Source organism: Theobroma umbraticum, unplaced genomic scaffold (genome assembly GCF_002168275.2).
Source record: "Theobroma umbraticum cultivar Fairchild unplaced genomic scaffold, ASM216827v3 scaffold_204.0, whole genome shotgun sequence".
NCBI lineage: Eukaryota > Viridiplantae > Streptophyta > Magnoliopsida > Malvales > Malvaceae > Theobroma > Theobroma umbraticum.
The window spans coordinates 3,737,260-3,752,584 of record NW_018397267.1 but is presented as its reverse complement, the minus strand read 5'-3'; the positions used below and the strand labels follow the sequence as shown (position 1 = coordinate 3,752,584).

The 15,325-nt window shown below is 36.1% G+C and overlaps 3 protein-coding genes across 5 annotated transcripts; all 3 read left to right on the top strand.

Annotated features, from left to right (window-relative positions):
- The first annotated feature begins 84 nt into the window (after positions 1-84).
- TRANS11 (translocase 11) lies at positions 85-4,782 on the top strand. Of its 2 annotated transcripts, XM_021437938.2 has the most exons (8): positions 85-686; positions 909-1,124; positions 1,209-1,429; positions 1,581-2,031; positions 2,130-2,194; positions 2,869-3,062; positions 3,767-3,975; positions 4,337-4,782. In XM_021437938.2, the coding sequence occupies exons 1-8, from the start codon at positions 612-614 to the stop codon at positions 4,517-4,519; spliced, it is 1,614 nt and encodes a 537-aa protein (XP_021293613.1). In that variant the 5' UTR covers positions 85-611; the 3' UTR covers positions 4,520-4,782. The 2 variants fall into 2 exon arrangements, with proteins under 2 accessions (XP_021293613.1, XP_089640922.1); XM_089784796.1 differs by lacking the exon at positions 85-686 and having other exon boundaries at positions 719-1,124.
- A 136-nt stretch (positions 4,783-4,918) lies between these two features.
- Positions 4,919-7,438, top strand: LOC110423661 (small ribosomal subunit protein uS11z-like). Of its 2 annotated transcripts, XM_021437943.1 has the most exons (6): positions 4,919-5,545; positions 5,780-5,899; positions 5,986-6,031; positions 6,137-6,222; positions 6,488-6,617; positions 7,312-7,438. In XM_021437943.1, the coding sequence occupies exons 3-6, from the start codon at positions 6,016-6,018 to the stop codon at positions 7,368-7,370; spliced, it is 291 nt and encodes a 96-aa protein (XP_021293618.1). In that variant the 5' UTR covers positions 4,919-5,545; positions 5,780-5,899; positions 5,986-6,015; the 3' UTR covers positions 7,371-7,438. The 2 variants fall into 2 exon arrangements, with proteins under 2 accessions (XP_021293618.1, XP_021293616.1); XM_021437941.1 differs by lacking the exon at positions 7,312-7,438 and having other exon boundaries at positions 6,488-6,953.
- Positions 7,439-8,629: 1,191 nt separating this feature from the next.
- Positions 8,630-11,036, top strand: LOC110424093 (cytochrome P450 710A1-like). Its single transcript, XM_021438594.1, has one exon. The coding sequence runs from the start codon at positions 9,235-9,237 to the stop codon at positions 10,741-10,743; it is 1,509 nt and encodes a 502-aa protein (XP_021294269.1). The 5' UTR covers positions 8,630-9,234; the 3' UTR covers positions 10,744-11,036.
- The last annotated feature ends 4,289 nt before the right edge of the window (positions 11,037-15,325 follow it).

Here is a 15,325-nt window from a genome sequence, read left to right as displayed (position 1 = left end):
TTCTCAATATGCCGTGGAATTCTAGTGGCAAAATTTGAAACCTCTTTAACTTTGAATTTTGGGAAGGGGATGACTGTTTCATTCTATGGAATGAGAACAAAAGCTTCACTTTTTGCTGTGTAATTTAAAATTCATTTCATAGAATGAGAACAAAAGCTTTACTTTTTGCTGTGTAATTTAAAATTCAATGATTCCCCATATATACGTACGGACATAAACAAAAAATCATTCAACAAAAAGACTAGGACAGGGAACCCAATTGAACATTATTTATACATCTTTTTGTTGCTTCTTTCCTCTACGAGGAAACTGAGTGCAAATCTTATGCCTAATTTTTTTATATTTAATAAATTATCTTCTTTTTTTTTCTGGTCCCAAAGGACAATTTTATTTTATTTATTAAACTATGCACTATTTTTTTGATTATTTCAAATTCAAAATTTTCTTTTAAATATTCATCAATTACCAAAACTGTTTGTCTTTTAAATATTTTAAAATGTTTCTAATTACAAAGATTGGGCTTGGTTGTGTTCTTCTTCGGTCAAATCTATCATAGCTTATCAAACGATATCCAATCTTAATCCAGCCCACTTGAAATCCACAGATTTTTAATGACCGCTTCACGCTCTCAGTGGGCGCGTCCCTTCCGAAACCCAGACAGCCGCCGAATCTCAACGTTTCTTCCGGTATTTTCAAAGTTTCCTTTTATTTTATTGTTTGGTTTTGTTTTGGAACAAAAACAGCTCCTGGCTTTCCTTGCCGCCACCATTTTCAGTTTTTCACTCGAAATCTCGAAATTATCGTTGTCGAATGGCCTCTGATATCTCCATCAAATGAATTTTTGATCTTATTTTTTGCTTTTGTTCTAAACAGTCATGCTATCCCATTCCTTTTCTTTGAATCTACAGTATTTCTTTTCTTCGGGACTCTCTCCATCCCCAAAACGACACAGCTCTGTCCCCGTTTTATCTCGCCCCCGGTTCCTGTCCTCTTCTCGGCTTCGCGGTGCTGCTGCTTCCAGCTTCTACTCGCCTCTCAAGTTACACTTAAAACGATCAGAAATTGTACGGAAGCGATGGAAACGATCTCGACGCGACGTCCTTCAAATTAATGCCACCGATGATGTAAGTAACATCATTGTTGTTCTTTGTCTAAATTTAATAATTTCCAATATGGTTTCTGAAATGCATTTTGTTGTTTTTTTGAAGGACTCGGTGGGAATTTCTTCGTTCGATGACTGGGTGGTTGACGATTCCGTGGCAGCGTATATGTTTTCTTCATCAAGTGATGGGGAAGACAGCGATGGGGAAATTGTATTAAGCCCTTTGAGTGAGGTGGATTTGCCTTCTGTCAAAGTCTCGACTGATGATGCCATAACCATGACTACCCATCGGCTTGCTTTGATTGGAAGAGGCCAACGAAGACACAGGCAAGTTTGCTGCTCTATTAGTAATTTGCCGACTCACGGGGCTTCCAATATTTGTATTTGGCTGAATGAAAACTAATTAATTATTGGCAGTCTTTATGAATTCATCTTCTTTTCAAGGCTTTTGTTGATATATTGCTCAAAACAATCGCAGGATATATCTTGGGCTGTTAATCAACTTGGCTCTTGTAATCTTCCTGACAATGGTTCTTTTACTTGTGGATTGGTGCGGATGGAAAATTGTCAGGCTACCCTTGGCGCCATTCTATTTGACCTCCCCATTTTTCATATCTTTGATTTTAGCGGCATGTGCAGGTTATGTTTGTGTCCCGTTGCTTAAAGGTCTTAAGTTCCTCCAAATAATTAGGAAAGAAGGACCTGCTAGACATTCCAGAAAGAAGAGAACCCCAACGATGGGTGGACTGTTTTTTATTCCAGCTGGTCTATCTGTTGCAAAATTCGTAACTGGTTTTTCTTCTATTGAAGTTTCTGCCGCTGCAGCAGCAACCTTAGCATTTGCTGCAATTGGGCTACTTGATGACGTCTTAAGTTTCATCAAGCAACACAACAGTGGCTTATCTCCGTGGTTAAGACTATTTTTGGAGGTAGCTCTTTCTTTAATTGTATATGCTTTGTCCTTGTCATTTTAGGAGCTCACTGTTACCCCAGTTATTGGACTAATTTGAACTATTTGTCATTACAGGCAACTGTAGGGATTTGGTTTTCATTTTGGTTGGACGCTGCAAGTTTATCCTCACCCTATGGCATGTATATCTTCTTGTAACTAATCTGATCAACATTTATGTGATGGTAACTCACATATCTATTCTTATGGCGTAAAAATCATGACAAAATACCAACTTTCCTTAACTTTCCATTTGAAAAATTTAGATTTTATCAATATTATTGAAGTTCTTTGATGGAAAAGCATGTTATAGAATCCATTCTTTTTTATATCTTAGATAATAAGCTTTTTTCTTTCTTATTGTACTCCAGACAATTTTGAAAACGCAGATAACCCTTTGAAGAAGAATATCATTATAAGAACTATTTGGGAGAATTGTAGCACTTGGGTTAATGAATATCGATGTGAGTATGTTAGTGAGGGAAGCTGGAACTTAATGAAAAGAGGAAATACCAGCTACTTAAATAGAATAAATTGGCAACATCAGCTCACTTGTCCCTTATTGTCTTCCTATTGGACACTGGAACACAGTTTTAAAATATATAGACACCTTCTTTCTTGTCAATCAACCCCTTGGTCTTTAATGAATGCTTGCCTGATTAATAAAACTGCCACTTGGTCTTTCACATTTCTTCTCCCATTGCTTCAATTCCCACTTATGTCTATTGTTTAAAGATTATACTGGTTGTTATTATCCTTCTTGCCCAAATTATGATTTTGGTTTTCACTCAGATCATTTTATAACATTTTCATGCAGGAAAATGTTGGTTCCTCTACCTGCACCAATGGGCATCATTTACTTGGGAAAATTTTACCTATTGTTGACTTCATTTTGTTTTGTTTCCATGGGAAATGGGGTTAACTTAACAGATGGTCTTGATGGTCTGGCTGGAGGAACTGCTGCATTAGCTTTCATTGGAATGTCAATTGCAGTGCTTCCAATATGCCCTGGTTAGTATATATTTCTTTTGAACAAGCAATATAGTTGGAGGAAAGGTGGGAAGTTTTTTCTATTCTCTGGAATGTCACATAGCTTTGTAGATCCCACATACATTTTTGTTGTGTGTTTACCTTTCTATTTGATTTGGGAAAGTAGTTGTTTGATTTGTTGAAAGTGCCAAAAATATGTGGGACAGTGAAACATTGGTCAGATTTTGAGTTCTTTATCGTTGACAGGAAGATGCTGTTATTTGGGGAAACTATTTGTTGTCACTCCTTGTATTCTTACTTAAGTTTTTTATCTGCATAAATGCATTAACTCTCTAACTCATTTGTGTTTGAAGACCAATATTGAAGCATATTTCCTCAAAACTTCAGATTTAATCCCCTTAAATGAGAAGGCAATTTATATGATGGCACTTTCCAGTTACATCATCTGGATGACATGTGGAAGACAGTATTTTAAAGCTTACCGTTGGAAATTTTTTGCAGTTTTTTCACCTCTTCAATTGTTTTTCCTTCTTATCATAAGATTAAAATGTTATTGTTGCAGTGGCCAGTTCATCCATCTTGGTGAAACACTAAAATATGATTATAATGTTGAAAGCTGTAATTGTGAATCTTCTTTTATGCTATTTTAAGTATGACCATACTGTCCTTTACTGCATTCTTTTTCAACACTAAATGAGTTAATGTAAATTTTCTATCCTAATTAGAACTTGCTATATTTGGAGCATCAATGGCGGGGGCCTGTGTTGGTTTTCTTTTGCACAACCGGTATAAGGCATCTGTATTTATGGGTGATACTGGATCCTTGGCCCTTGGTGGTGCATTAGCTGCAATGGCTGCTTGTACCGGAATGTTCTTTCCCTTATTCATTTCATCGGGTTTCTTTGTTTTGGAGGCATCATCGGTTATTATGCAGGTGTGCTATGTCAGTTACATGTCTTATTCTTCTGCAATTTTGGTGGAAAACTAGCTAATGCAAATGCATCAAAGTTTTCATCATGATATGTTACGTTCAGTCACTTCTTGTAATAATCAATCAATGATGAGTATTTCTTCCATCTACATTTTATTAAGGTGGCCTCAGTTACCCTCTTAACATTTTGCCTAATGGTTGCCCATGCTTTTGTTTTCCTTTGATTCTGAGTCATAAATAAGATATTTACTTAAAGTAGTTTGGGTTTATCTGTTCATCTTTCCAAGTTTGCATATGATAAAAGTGTTCTTTAGACTGCATGCCACTTTCTCTGGCATTATAACTGACACTGTATATCTGTTAGGTGTTATACTTCAAAACAACAAAGCACTTGCGAGGAAGTGGGCGCCGTCTGTTTAGAATGGCACCTTTCCATCATCATCTGGAATTATTGGGGCTCAAAGAACCAATGATTGTTGCCGTTGCATACATTGTATCCTGTGTGTTGGCCTTATTAGCTGGCTATATAGGACTTATATCGGCATAACATCTGCAATCATTTTTACTCAAGCCCCAGTTTGTTTCCTTAGTTAAAGTCATAAAATATTCATTTCCTTTTCTTTCTGAATCTTTTATTCAATTTTTTTCACCCTTCACACATTTATCCTTTACAAAATTGGAAGAGTAAATGTACCCACATACAACTTTTGTATGCGTTTTTTGACTGGTAGAACTGATTGTAACATGAGCCTATAAGACAAAACACAGCAGTTTATTTACCTTGGATGAATGAGAGTTATACTTTCAGAAGTTCTTTGGTTGTACTTGAGGTCATCCTCTAATTAAATGCAAGATATGATATGGTATAGATGCCTTTGCATTTTTCTTTATCATACTCAAAACTTTGCTTGGATCAGCACTACTCATGGGAAGGTTTTGTTATATTTCCTTTTGTAGATTGTATAACATCACTCAAGTTCATTACAGAGAAATGTTAATGTGCCTACTTATTGGCCAGGAGAATCCTGAATACAACCATCTACATCATGACAACTCCTATCATGCTTGAATTAGATATTGAATGTAGTTTTTTTAGTATGTCCTTTTAGGTAAATTTGTATATGATGTCAATTATATCATATGAGATACTAATTCTTTGAAGCACTAAACATAATTGATCTTTATATGCATATAGTCTAGATTATTATCCATGTAAATGTGGATTATTGGCCTTGAAATAATTTTTTTTGCCCAGACGAAAAAACCTTTTGAGAATTTTCCTATAGACAAAAGGAAAAGAATAAAGAAATGAGACCCATCAATAAATTGTTATACTGAAGGTAATTTGTGAAGAGCTATTCCGAGGCAGCTTCAACTGTTTAACATAAATCAAAGGGACCATTGTTCCACCTTCATTTTAAAACACTAACCCACTTCTTGTGTAATAGGTAATTAAGCTAATTTTGAGCTCCCCTTTCCTTAGGGTTTACCGCGGATTTTTACTGCAAATAGAAAGTAGGGAAAGAGCCTTCCGAAACACTAGCTCTCTCATTGTCTTCGTCTATCTGCCATGGTGAGCGATCCTTCCTAATCCATCCCAAATTTCACTTCTTTCTGCAACGTCTTATTTTTCCGGAGCTTAAATAATCATGCTTATTTCTACTTATATGTAATTTTGCGTCAATGCTTCAAAAGCTAGCCTTTAATTGTTAATTATGTGTTGTAGTTGATTGGTTTAATTCTGGTAATGTGTGGGAAAAATGTATTGAATCTAAAGTTGGTTGATTTGTGAGTTGGGTTTTTACAGTCTTGGTGAAAAACTAGTGAACCAAAGGAAGAAAAGTTGACACTTGGACCTGCTGTAAGAGAGGGAGAACATGTTTTCGGTGTCGCCCACATTTTTGCATCATTTAATGACACTTTCATTGTAAGTATACCAAATAGCAATTTGGGTTCTTTTAGTAGTTTCTGAATCCATGTCTTAATCGAATTGTCGTTTTGTTTGAAATGCAGCATGTGACTGATCTGTCTGGAAGAGAAACTATGGTTCCTATAACTGGTAAGAATTCCCTCCCTTTTTGAGGTTTAATTAATGTATTCTCATTAAATCTACTATGGGAATGTAGTATAAGGTATCCACATCGTTTACACTTTGTTAAAACAGGTGGAATGAAAGTGAAAGCTGATAGAGATGTGTCTTCACCATATGCTGCCATGCTTGCTGCACAGGATGTTTCTCAAAGATACAAGGTTATTATCTTTTTCTGACGTTGATCTGCAACTCAATATGGGTATGTTGCTCCTAGTTTACTATTGCTTCTTTCATATATATATTTTTTATGTAATGATGTGAAAAACCATGGGTGTCAAAACTATTTTCATTTTAGCTTCTTTTGTTTTAATTCTGGCTTAAATCACCTTAGCTTAGCATACTGTTGTTCAAGTTGTTCATTATTTCCCTTTTTTTTTTTTTGTTGTTGCAAAATACACTATTAATTTTGTTGTTTCGAACCAGGAACTAGGCATTACTGCTCTTTATATTAAGCTCCGAGCTACTGGTTGTAACAAGACTAAAACACCTGGTCCAGGTGCCCAGTCTGCTCTTTTGGCACTTGCTCGTTCTGGGATGAAAATTGGTCGTATTGGTAAGCTTCATATTAATTTTTGCAAAGCCTTATTGGCTCATCATAGAGACTTTTGTGCGGTTTTCCTACCTGTATCCCTTTGTGTCCCTTGAACTGTTTCAGATAAACTCTTTTCAAATTGAAATACAGCAAATGCAAACAGTGTCAGTTGTTAGTTCTGTATGGGTCATCCGATGCTTGTTTCAAAGCAATTGATTAATACTAAAAACCATTTGTAGATAAATATTGCTTTTTTAGCAGTTTACAGTTTGAATCTGCATTGTTTCATGGACTCACCAAGTCGTCTCGTACCCATTCTTTAGTGGGCATCAGTAGAGTTGCTTCCAGGATACGGTTTAATTTACTTCATTAAAATCACGTGGCCCCTTTTTTATGCTCAGCTGCTTAGGTCTACCATTGAATTTCATTTTCGTTACTTTCACCTGCTTCCCTGTGCACTTCCTCATTGTTTTCCATTTCCATAGCCCTCTAATCTGCTCCTGTTGGGGAATTCATCTAACCAGTTGATGGAGAAACAGAGAAAGGACAAGGGCAACTAGATTTGCTTATTATTTTTTTCCTTTTACACCAGAAAAAAAGTTCGATTTTTTTTTTTCAAAAAAATATTTTCATGCTTCCCAAAATGGAAATCTTATGTTGAGCTAAGTAAATGCAGAGTGCATAACCCTTTTCCCTACTTGCTGGTATGTGATAGGGAATAGCAGCAGGTTGAGCTATACTTTTATTAAATGTTCCCGAAGGGACATAGGTTGACCCAATAGCTATATAAAAATGGGGCATTTATAGGCCGAGTTATATAGCCATATATAGGTAAGACGGAGAAACAGATACAATAAAATTCGGACAAGGAGAAGGAGGTCGAAAGGGCATAGACGAAATTGGGTTTCACCGGCGGTTGTTGACGGAGATAATATACCGTCGATGTTTGTGAAGACACACGGGGGATGAGTTAATTTGACAAATGAGAGAAAAAGAGTACAAAGCATAGAGTCTCTATTTTATTTTTGAAATATTTAAACCCATTTATTAAAAAACAATCATATTTTACTCATTTTAAACATGAAAAAATATTTGAAAAACTTTATCATAAAATATTTTCATACTTGTGAAACGGCGCCTAATAGAGCTTCAAAAACCTGTCCCCCTACCTGCTGGTGTATTAGATATGGCATAGTAATAGATTGAGCTATATAGGTCTATAAAGATTTGACCAAACAATTTTCAAATTAAAATATCTTACAATGAAAAAATACCTAAAATATATCTCAATGACAATATTTTTTTTTTAATTTTTCAATTCTTTTGATTAATTTTAACAATTATTGTGAATAAACTATTTTATTTATTTCAAAAATATTAAAAAATACATATTGAATCAAGATTTTTTAAACATCCCTCATTTTGGACATTGATTTTTCATTGAAAGGGTATAACAATTCAATCCAATGGTTGATTTACATTATGATTTTATACTGCCCAGCTCAAATTCTAGATCTCAAAAGTTTTACTTAGAAGAGTAACATACCCCTATATTTGAAAAATATTTATTTCTTAACTAGTTTACATGATTATTTTAAAGGGCAAAAACTCAATAAATAGAATAATAAAGGTTAAACTGTAAGTTTAATTAAGTTTTATGTGTAATTATTAAAAATTTTACATCATTAAAGAATGAGATGAATTTTAAATTTATAAATAAATTTTTTTCACTTAATAGATAAATTTATTTGTATTGATATAAAAACATACTCAATTTTTCAGGAACATGAAACTTTTCATGAAAAATAAATATAAATTTAAATAAATATGATTAATAAACATATTTTCATATTAAAAATGTGAAAAAACGATAATCTGTAACCTTGCCTAGGAGGGGACGCCGAAGCCTCTTATTCATAGCTCTTGCAAAGATGGTGCCTGGCGCCCTGTGTCCTACACCTAACCAACCATTTATAAGATTAAGACCACAACTAATTCATCAGGTCCTGCCTAAAGGTAAGTGTGGAAATATTAGTAGATTATACGTATATGATTCAAAAGGGAGAACTCCAACTTGCGCTTTCTAGTAGCTCATCAAAAATTTCATGCATAAGTTTGGCACAAGTAACAAAAAAAAAAAAACCCAGAACCTTCAACTCTCAGATGAGAACATGGAAAAGCCGATTTTCTATTTTCTTCTTCTAGAAAAAGGGGGAGAAAAAAAAAAAAGAAACCCTTCTAGTTTGTCTTAATCGACATACGCTGACTATGCTACTTCACCTCCTACCTTTTACCAGCTGGACCGCTATTCCCTTTCATCCGCCGTCCTATTTATCCACCCCACAAACCTCCCTATCCTCTTCTCGTCCCCCGTAGGTGCTGCGCTTGCTCTCTCTTCCTCCCCGCCTCCCCTGATCCACTCGCTCCGTACAAAGTTAAGTAAAATGTGTAAAACAGCATTTTACATGAAGCTCGTTGGGTTGTGCTTCAGTCACCTGACTCTCTTGAATTGAAACTTCAAACCCATAAACCTCTCTCTTTCTCCTTTGACTGCCACTTCCCTTCTTCACCCTCTATTTAAACCCTTCTTCCTCCATCAGTTTCCTCTCAAACCGAAACTTTAAAAAGAAAAGGAAAAATGAGTTCTTTTCTATCCTTTCTTTCTCCTTTAACTCCATATTTGGTCACCTTTTTCGTTCTTGTGCTTTTCTTGGAACAGATCTCTTACTTGCGAAAGAAACGAAATGCCCCTGGTCCAAACATCATCCTTCCCTTCGTGGGCAACGCAATCTCATTGATCAGAAAGCCGACAAGATTCTGGGAGCTTCAAGCTGAGTTAGCAGCTTCCGTTGGATTTTCCATTAATTATGTCGTCGGCCGATTCATCGTCTTTATCCGAAGCACTGAACTCTCTCACCTTATCTTCGCCAACGTCCGACCCGATGCATTTTTACTTGTGGGACATCCTTTTGGTAAAAAACTCTTTGGCGAACATAACTTGATCTATATGTTCGGACAGGATCATAAAGATCTCCGCCGTCAGATCGCTCCTAACTTCACTCCCAGAGCACTCTCAACCTACACCACGTTGCAGCAGATCATCATTCTCAAACACTTAAAATCATGGGAGCGTCTTTCCTCGGAATCGCCGGTGGAGCCGATTTCTCTCCGCCTTTTAGTTCGCGACATGAATCTAGAAACTTCTCAAACCGTTTTCGTTGGCAGGTATTTGTCTCGTGAATCTCGCGAGAAATTCAGGGACGATTATAATTTTTTCAACACTGGTTTAATGAAGCTCCCGTTTGATCTCCCCGGTTTCGCGTTCCGAAACGCCAGGCTGGCAGTTGAGCGCTTGGTCAAAACCCTTACTGATTGCGCTGCTCAAAGTAAAGAGAGAATGTTCCAAGGAGACGAGCCTTCTTGTTTAATCGATTATTGGATGCAAGAAACCGTTAGAGAAATCAGAGAGTCAAAAGCCGTGCCGCCTCGCTCTGCCGACCAAGAAATCGGCAGTTACCTCTTCGACTTCCTCTTCGCCGCACAAGATGCCTCCACGTCGTCGCTTCTGTGGGCGGTGACGCTCCTCGACTCGCACCCCGATGTTCTTCGAAAAGTTCGGGAGGAAGTTTCGAGGATATGGTCGCCGGAATCGGATGTTTTAATAAGCGCCGAGCAAGTGAGGGAAATGAAGTACACGCAAGCGGTGGCGCGTGAGGTGGTGAGATATCGGGCGCCGGCGACGTTAGTGCCGCACATTGCGATGGAGGACTTCCGGTTGACCGAATCGTACACGATTCCCAAGGGCACGATTGTTTTCCCATCGGTTTATGAGTCGTCATTCCAAGGGTTTACGGAGGCCGACCGGTTCGAACCGGAGCGGTTCTCGGAGGAGAGGCAAGAGGACGTGATTTTCAAGCGGAACTACCTGGCGTTCGGGGCTGGACCACACCAGTGTGTGGGCCAAAGGTACGCCTTGAATCATCTGGTTCTTTTCATTGCCATGTTCGCTACGTTGCTGGATTTCAAGAGGCACCGGACTGACGGCTGTGATGAAATCATGTATTGTCCTACCATTTGTCCGAAAGACGGGTGCAAGGTTTTCCTCTCTCGGCGGTGCGCACGCTATCCTAATCTCTCTGTTAATTGACCTAAATGCCCTTCTTTTGTTCCCCTGTTCTCTTTTCTCCCGGGCTTGGTGCCCTGCTGGGATTGTCGTTGTTTCTCGCGTTCTTCAAGGGGTGGAACAGTCAAACATTGTTCTCGTTAATGATTCTTTGTGTGTGTGGGGTACGTGTACAGAGAAGTTGATGAACGCTTCAGATATATTCTTTTAAAGGAAAAAAAAATTGTGTTGGAGACATTGATTGGGGGTTAATTGGGTTGGTGTTTGTTTTAGGCTTCAAATAAAAATTTACCTCAAAATTTCAATCAGATTGTCCTTTGTCTCTCACTGTTACATTGTTTCATGGAATTTGATTCTATTTTCAATTAATCATGGTTTGAGTAGTGAGTGAAGAGAGTGAGTTAAGATAAGCGGTTCATAGCAATATATTTAATTCGAGTCATTTGGATGGATACGTACAAAAAGATATATTTAAAATAATAGAATGTACTAGCTAATATAAAGGATAATCCTACTAAAAAAACATATTAGTAACAACAAATTTATGCGTCATGTGGGTTTGGTTGGAAATTGACAACTCAAATAATTGAGGCATGTGATCATTATCTTTAAATAGGAAATTTTTGGAAAAAAAAATAATCCCTAACCTTCTTGGTTAGAAATTGATTCATCCATTGCATCATTGTTAGTAGGCAAATTTCATATTGGCTTTGAAAATTTTCGCCTAAGAATTCGATGGGACGGCGGCATCATAGCAAAGATACTTAGCTAATGTCGCGTCATTACTCATTACTCGTTTAAGCTGCGGGACTTTTGTGAGTTTCAACTTGTTTTTGCATTAACTTTTGAATTTGTTTCACATTGTGTTTTGAAATGTAGCTAAATATGGCATTCCATACCTACTTTTAAGGTCTCAATCAGAGTCTCTCAAGTTTCAACCGTAATGATAAGATAAGTCTTGCTTATTTTCGCCATCCAACACTCAAAAAATCATGGAAAAAAAAAAGGAAAATAATTGAAGGTGTTATACTATAAATTTTATGTACCATAAGTTTAAAAAGGTGAAAAAGTATTATCTTTGGTGTGCTTTCATTGGAATTGCGTCATGCATTGTCACATAGTACATGTTTAATTATCTGTTATTTCATTGTTGACAACGAATGCTAGCATGCATACCATTATAGCAAATAATACTAGTATTTAATTATAAATATTAATACCAAATATCAAAAAACACAAAAATAGAAAAAACGAAAAAACAAAAAAGGCAACAAGAGGTCAAATATGCCCAAGGCGCGGCAATGTTTGTACTAAAATATACTTAGCATCTCCCATCGAGTAAAATCAATCAAGTATATGTACTTGTGTCCACCACCATTATTTCTTTTCTCTCGTGAGTGCTCTAAAAATTTTGGAATCAAAATAGCAAAAGGAAAAAAAAAAGGAGAGCTGCCACTTTCAATCATCTAGTTGTAATAAAATGGAAAATGACAGGCATCTTAAAAATTATCCCTCCATTTTGTCCTAACTCCAAACGGATGCATAGACCATAGCATTTTACCTTTTTATTTATTGGTTACCAAGTAAAATATTGTTAGCTCAACCAACAATCAACAATAACGGCTACCTGGACCTGCCTAATTTCCTGGTGCAAACTAGTACCTGTGTGGAGATTCAAATCTTGCAAATGGCACTCGAAGCAAAGCCAAAAATTGCAGCCAATGGGTCAAAAAAGTTGTAATTGTGTATGACCAGATTGGGTTGAATGGCTAATCTAAGATTTGATGCATGTGTGACGCATTGAGATCACAGATGTTCCCTGCGAGAAGAGCTGTTTCACTAATGCGATTTTTCCAACGACCCCGAGGCCGTAAGAAAACTGATAGCTTTGGAACCTGTTGTTATTATGCTGTGGGGTTTTTTTTTTTTTTTTCATTTGTGCTTTGACCGAAAATAATTAATGTTCTCAACATTTTGGCCCACTTAAATTCTTCAGGCAGAGCTGCAAATTGAGCCATTCTGTCAGAAGCTCGTGGGCTCCGTCACTTTTGAGCAGAAGCCGGAGAATCCAAGAAAGCTCAGAGATAAAAACATGCTACCCCTACAACATACAGCATGGCAGATTGTGCTAGCAAATCAAAACGAAAATCATCTAGATGGAATTGTGCATGGTCAACCGTATATGGCGGAGAACCCAATCACTATTCACTGGCTGACATATATGCCTCATGCGTACCCCGTTGCAGGCAGGGTACCAAAAGTTTTGAATTATTTTCTAAGATATCCTAATTAATATAAACCTAATACTGGGCACAACTCAAAAGTTTTGAACTGCCACTCTGTTTAGGGAAGTCTAATTGTCTTTATACTCAAACTCATTCCCTAATGCTCATTACGTACGGCCAACGGGTCGCTGTCCATGCATGTGTATATTCAAAATCCTTTTAAGATAAAATAAATAATATTTTTTATTATACCAAAACACTTACACTTGCCCGGCATTTAGTGTTTGCTAATTATTTAAAATAAAAGTAAAAATTTGTGAACGTGATATTGCTTTTTGATTAAGTCATTAATCAAGATATATATATTTATAGGCATAGCACCTGATTTAGCTTTATATCCTCTCAAAGTTTATTATCTTTTTTTTTTAATTCGTTCCTTAAGAGAAGAATTTTGTGCATTTGGACTTATAATTATAATTTAAAATCTAATTAGGATTTTCCATAATCAGATAAGAGTATTAGTTGAAGTGAATCTTACTTTTTAGTATTTCTCTCTTGTAACTTAGCATTCATCTTCCTAATCCAATTTTTTTATATTCGTAAAAAAAATTAGCATGACATCACATTATTCGTATCATAGGAATATAATATTATTTGCTGACGTTAGGAATGACTCTGATTTAACATCTTGCTTCTGTTACTTAATTCCGGAAAAATTAGAATTTGACCGTCTTTGTTGGTATGTCAAACTAATAAACTTCCACCAATAACCAAACTTGCATTTTCCCTCCTTTTCCTTGTGGTGGCTATGTTCTTGGCTTCTTGACAACTTATTCGACATTTCGATGAGACAGAAAGAAGTAGCCCTCCTAGGAAGATTTTGACACTAAAAAGGATGATTTATGTGCATGAATATGACAATTTCACCTGCGTGTCAATGTCGGTCTATTGACTACCCCCTTTTTTCCTTCTCTCAACGCCAATCAGATGAAAGATTGACCTTTCTCTAAAAAACATTTCTCCAACATCGTTCCTTTGCGTAAGTTACTTCATCATTTTTTTTTTAATTATTTGAAAGACAAAAGGTAAAAGATGAAACAGGTCGACAAAAGATGTACGTCGTCGATATTTTTAATAATAATAAGTATGGGATATTATTTTATATTAAAAAAATAAAGAAAACGTTGAATTAAATTGGGCTAAAATTTAATTAAATCATGGTTAGACTTTTTATTAAATATAAAAAAGAAGAGAGAAAGCAGCCAAGCAAACGTGGTAATTGATTTTGCCTTTTATGTTTCTTTTTTATTTTTAAATGGAGGGTTTCATTTATTTTTGATTCAACACATGTAATCTTCTCCTGTTTTATAGCACATTGGTCGTATCTCTCGTTTCTTTGCCCCCTGATTCATTATACAGACTGCAAATAGTAATTATCTTCTAGCATATCTTTGAAAACAGAAATCCGCTGAAACAACACGTTATCTTTGGGACAACCACGTGAGAAGAAAGAGAAAGAGATGAAAACTATGGAGGGCAGTGGATTGAGTTTGCCTTTCCCATCATGCTCCAATCAATTCTCTTAATAACATGAACGTTGCCTTGCCTTATATTTAATTGGATTCGATAGAATCAAAACTTAAAAACCAATCCATATTTTTAGATCATTTAATAATAAATATAAGATTTCTCTATTCAAAGAATAGAATTCCAGTTCTCGAGTGTTTTTTTTTTTTCCAAATTAAATGCAGAAAGGGTCCGGCACCATTTTATCGATTCTGTAACTTTGGCAAGACCTGTTTCTAGAACATTAGTTTCTTGTTCCCGAAGCTGCTCGGTCCAAGACGTAACCAAGAAGAGTAGTACTGCCAGGAGTTTTCAAGTTGGTCATTCCTCTGGCTGCTGCCTATAATTGCTGAGATTGTTCATGCTGAATGAGGAAAGATTCTGGTGGACCGGATGTATATGGATTTGCATTATTATTTTCGGCAGTATTGGCAACAGTGGAAAGGGGTTACAATATTGGCATCGTTTGAAAGAAAATTTCAAATCGTTTGAAAGAAAATTTCAGGAAAGAGGGGTGGTCGTGGTCAACATTGAAAGTTCCATGTGTTGGAAAAAGAATAAGAAAAATAATTACGTATTACTAGATGACTTAATCCATGTTTAGATTAACTCATTTGAAGCCTAATTGCCCTTCATATATACAAGATAGAATAAGTTTCATCATATATTAAGTATACAATATGCGCATATCTAAGCATTTTGATCACAATTTAATAATTCTATAACATCATATTTTTCTCTTTTTTTTTTTGTCATATTTTTTATGGGTTTATATTTGATATACTATCAGTTTATAATACTTGTATACTATGACT

Excerpts from the sequence above, each read along its gene's own strand:
- LOC110423661 (XM_021437941.1), top strand. Across the intron at positions 6,223-6,487 it reads ATGTTTCTCAAAGATACAAG|GAACTAGGCATTACTGCTCT; the intron begins GTTATTATCTTT and ends GTTTCGAACCAG.
- TRANS11 (XM_021437938.2), top strand. The coding sequence starts at position 612 with ATGACCGCTTCACGCTCTCAGTGGGCGCGTCCCTTCCGAAACCCAGAC. Across the intron at positions 2,032-2,129 it reads GGTTAAGACTATTTTTGGAG|GCAACTGTAGGGATTTGGTT; the intron begins GTAGCTCTTTCT and ends TTGTCATTACAG. Across the intron at positions 3,063-3,766 it reads AGTGCTTCCAATATGCCCTG|AACTTGCTATATTTGGAGCA; the intron begins GTTAGTATATAT and ends TATCCTAATTAG.
- LOC110424093 (XM_021438594.1), top strand. The coding sequence starts at position 9,235 with ATGAGTTCTTTTCTATCCTTTCTTTCTCCTTTAACTCCATATTTGGTC.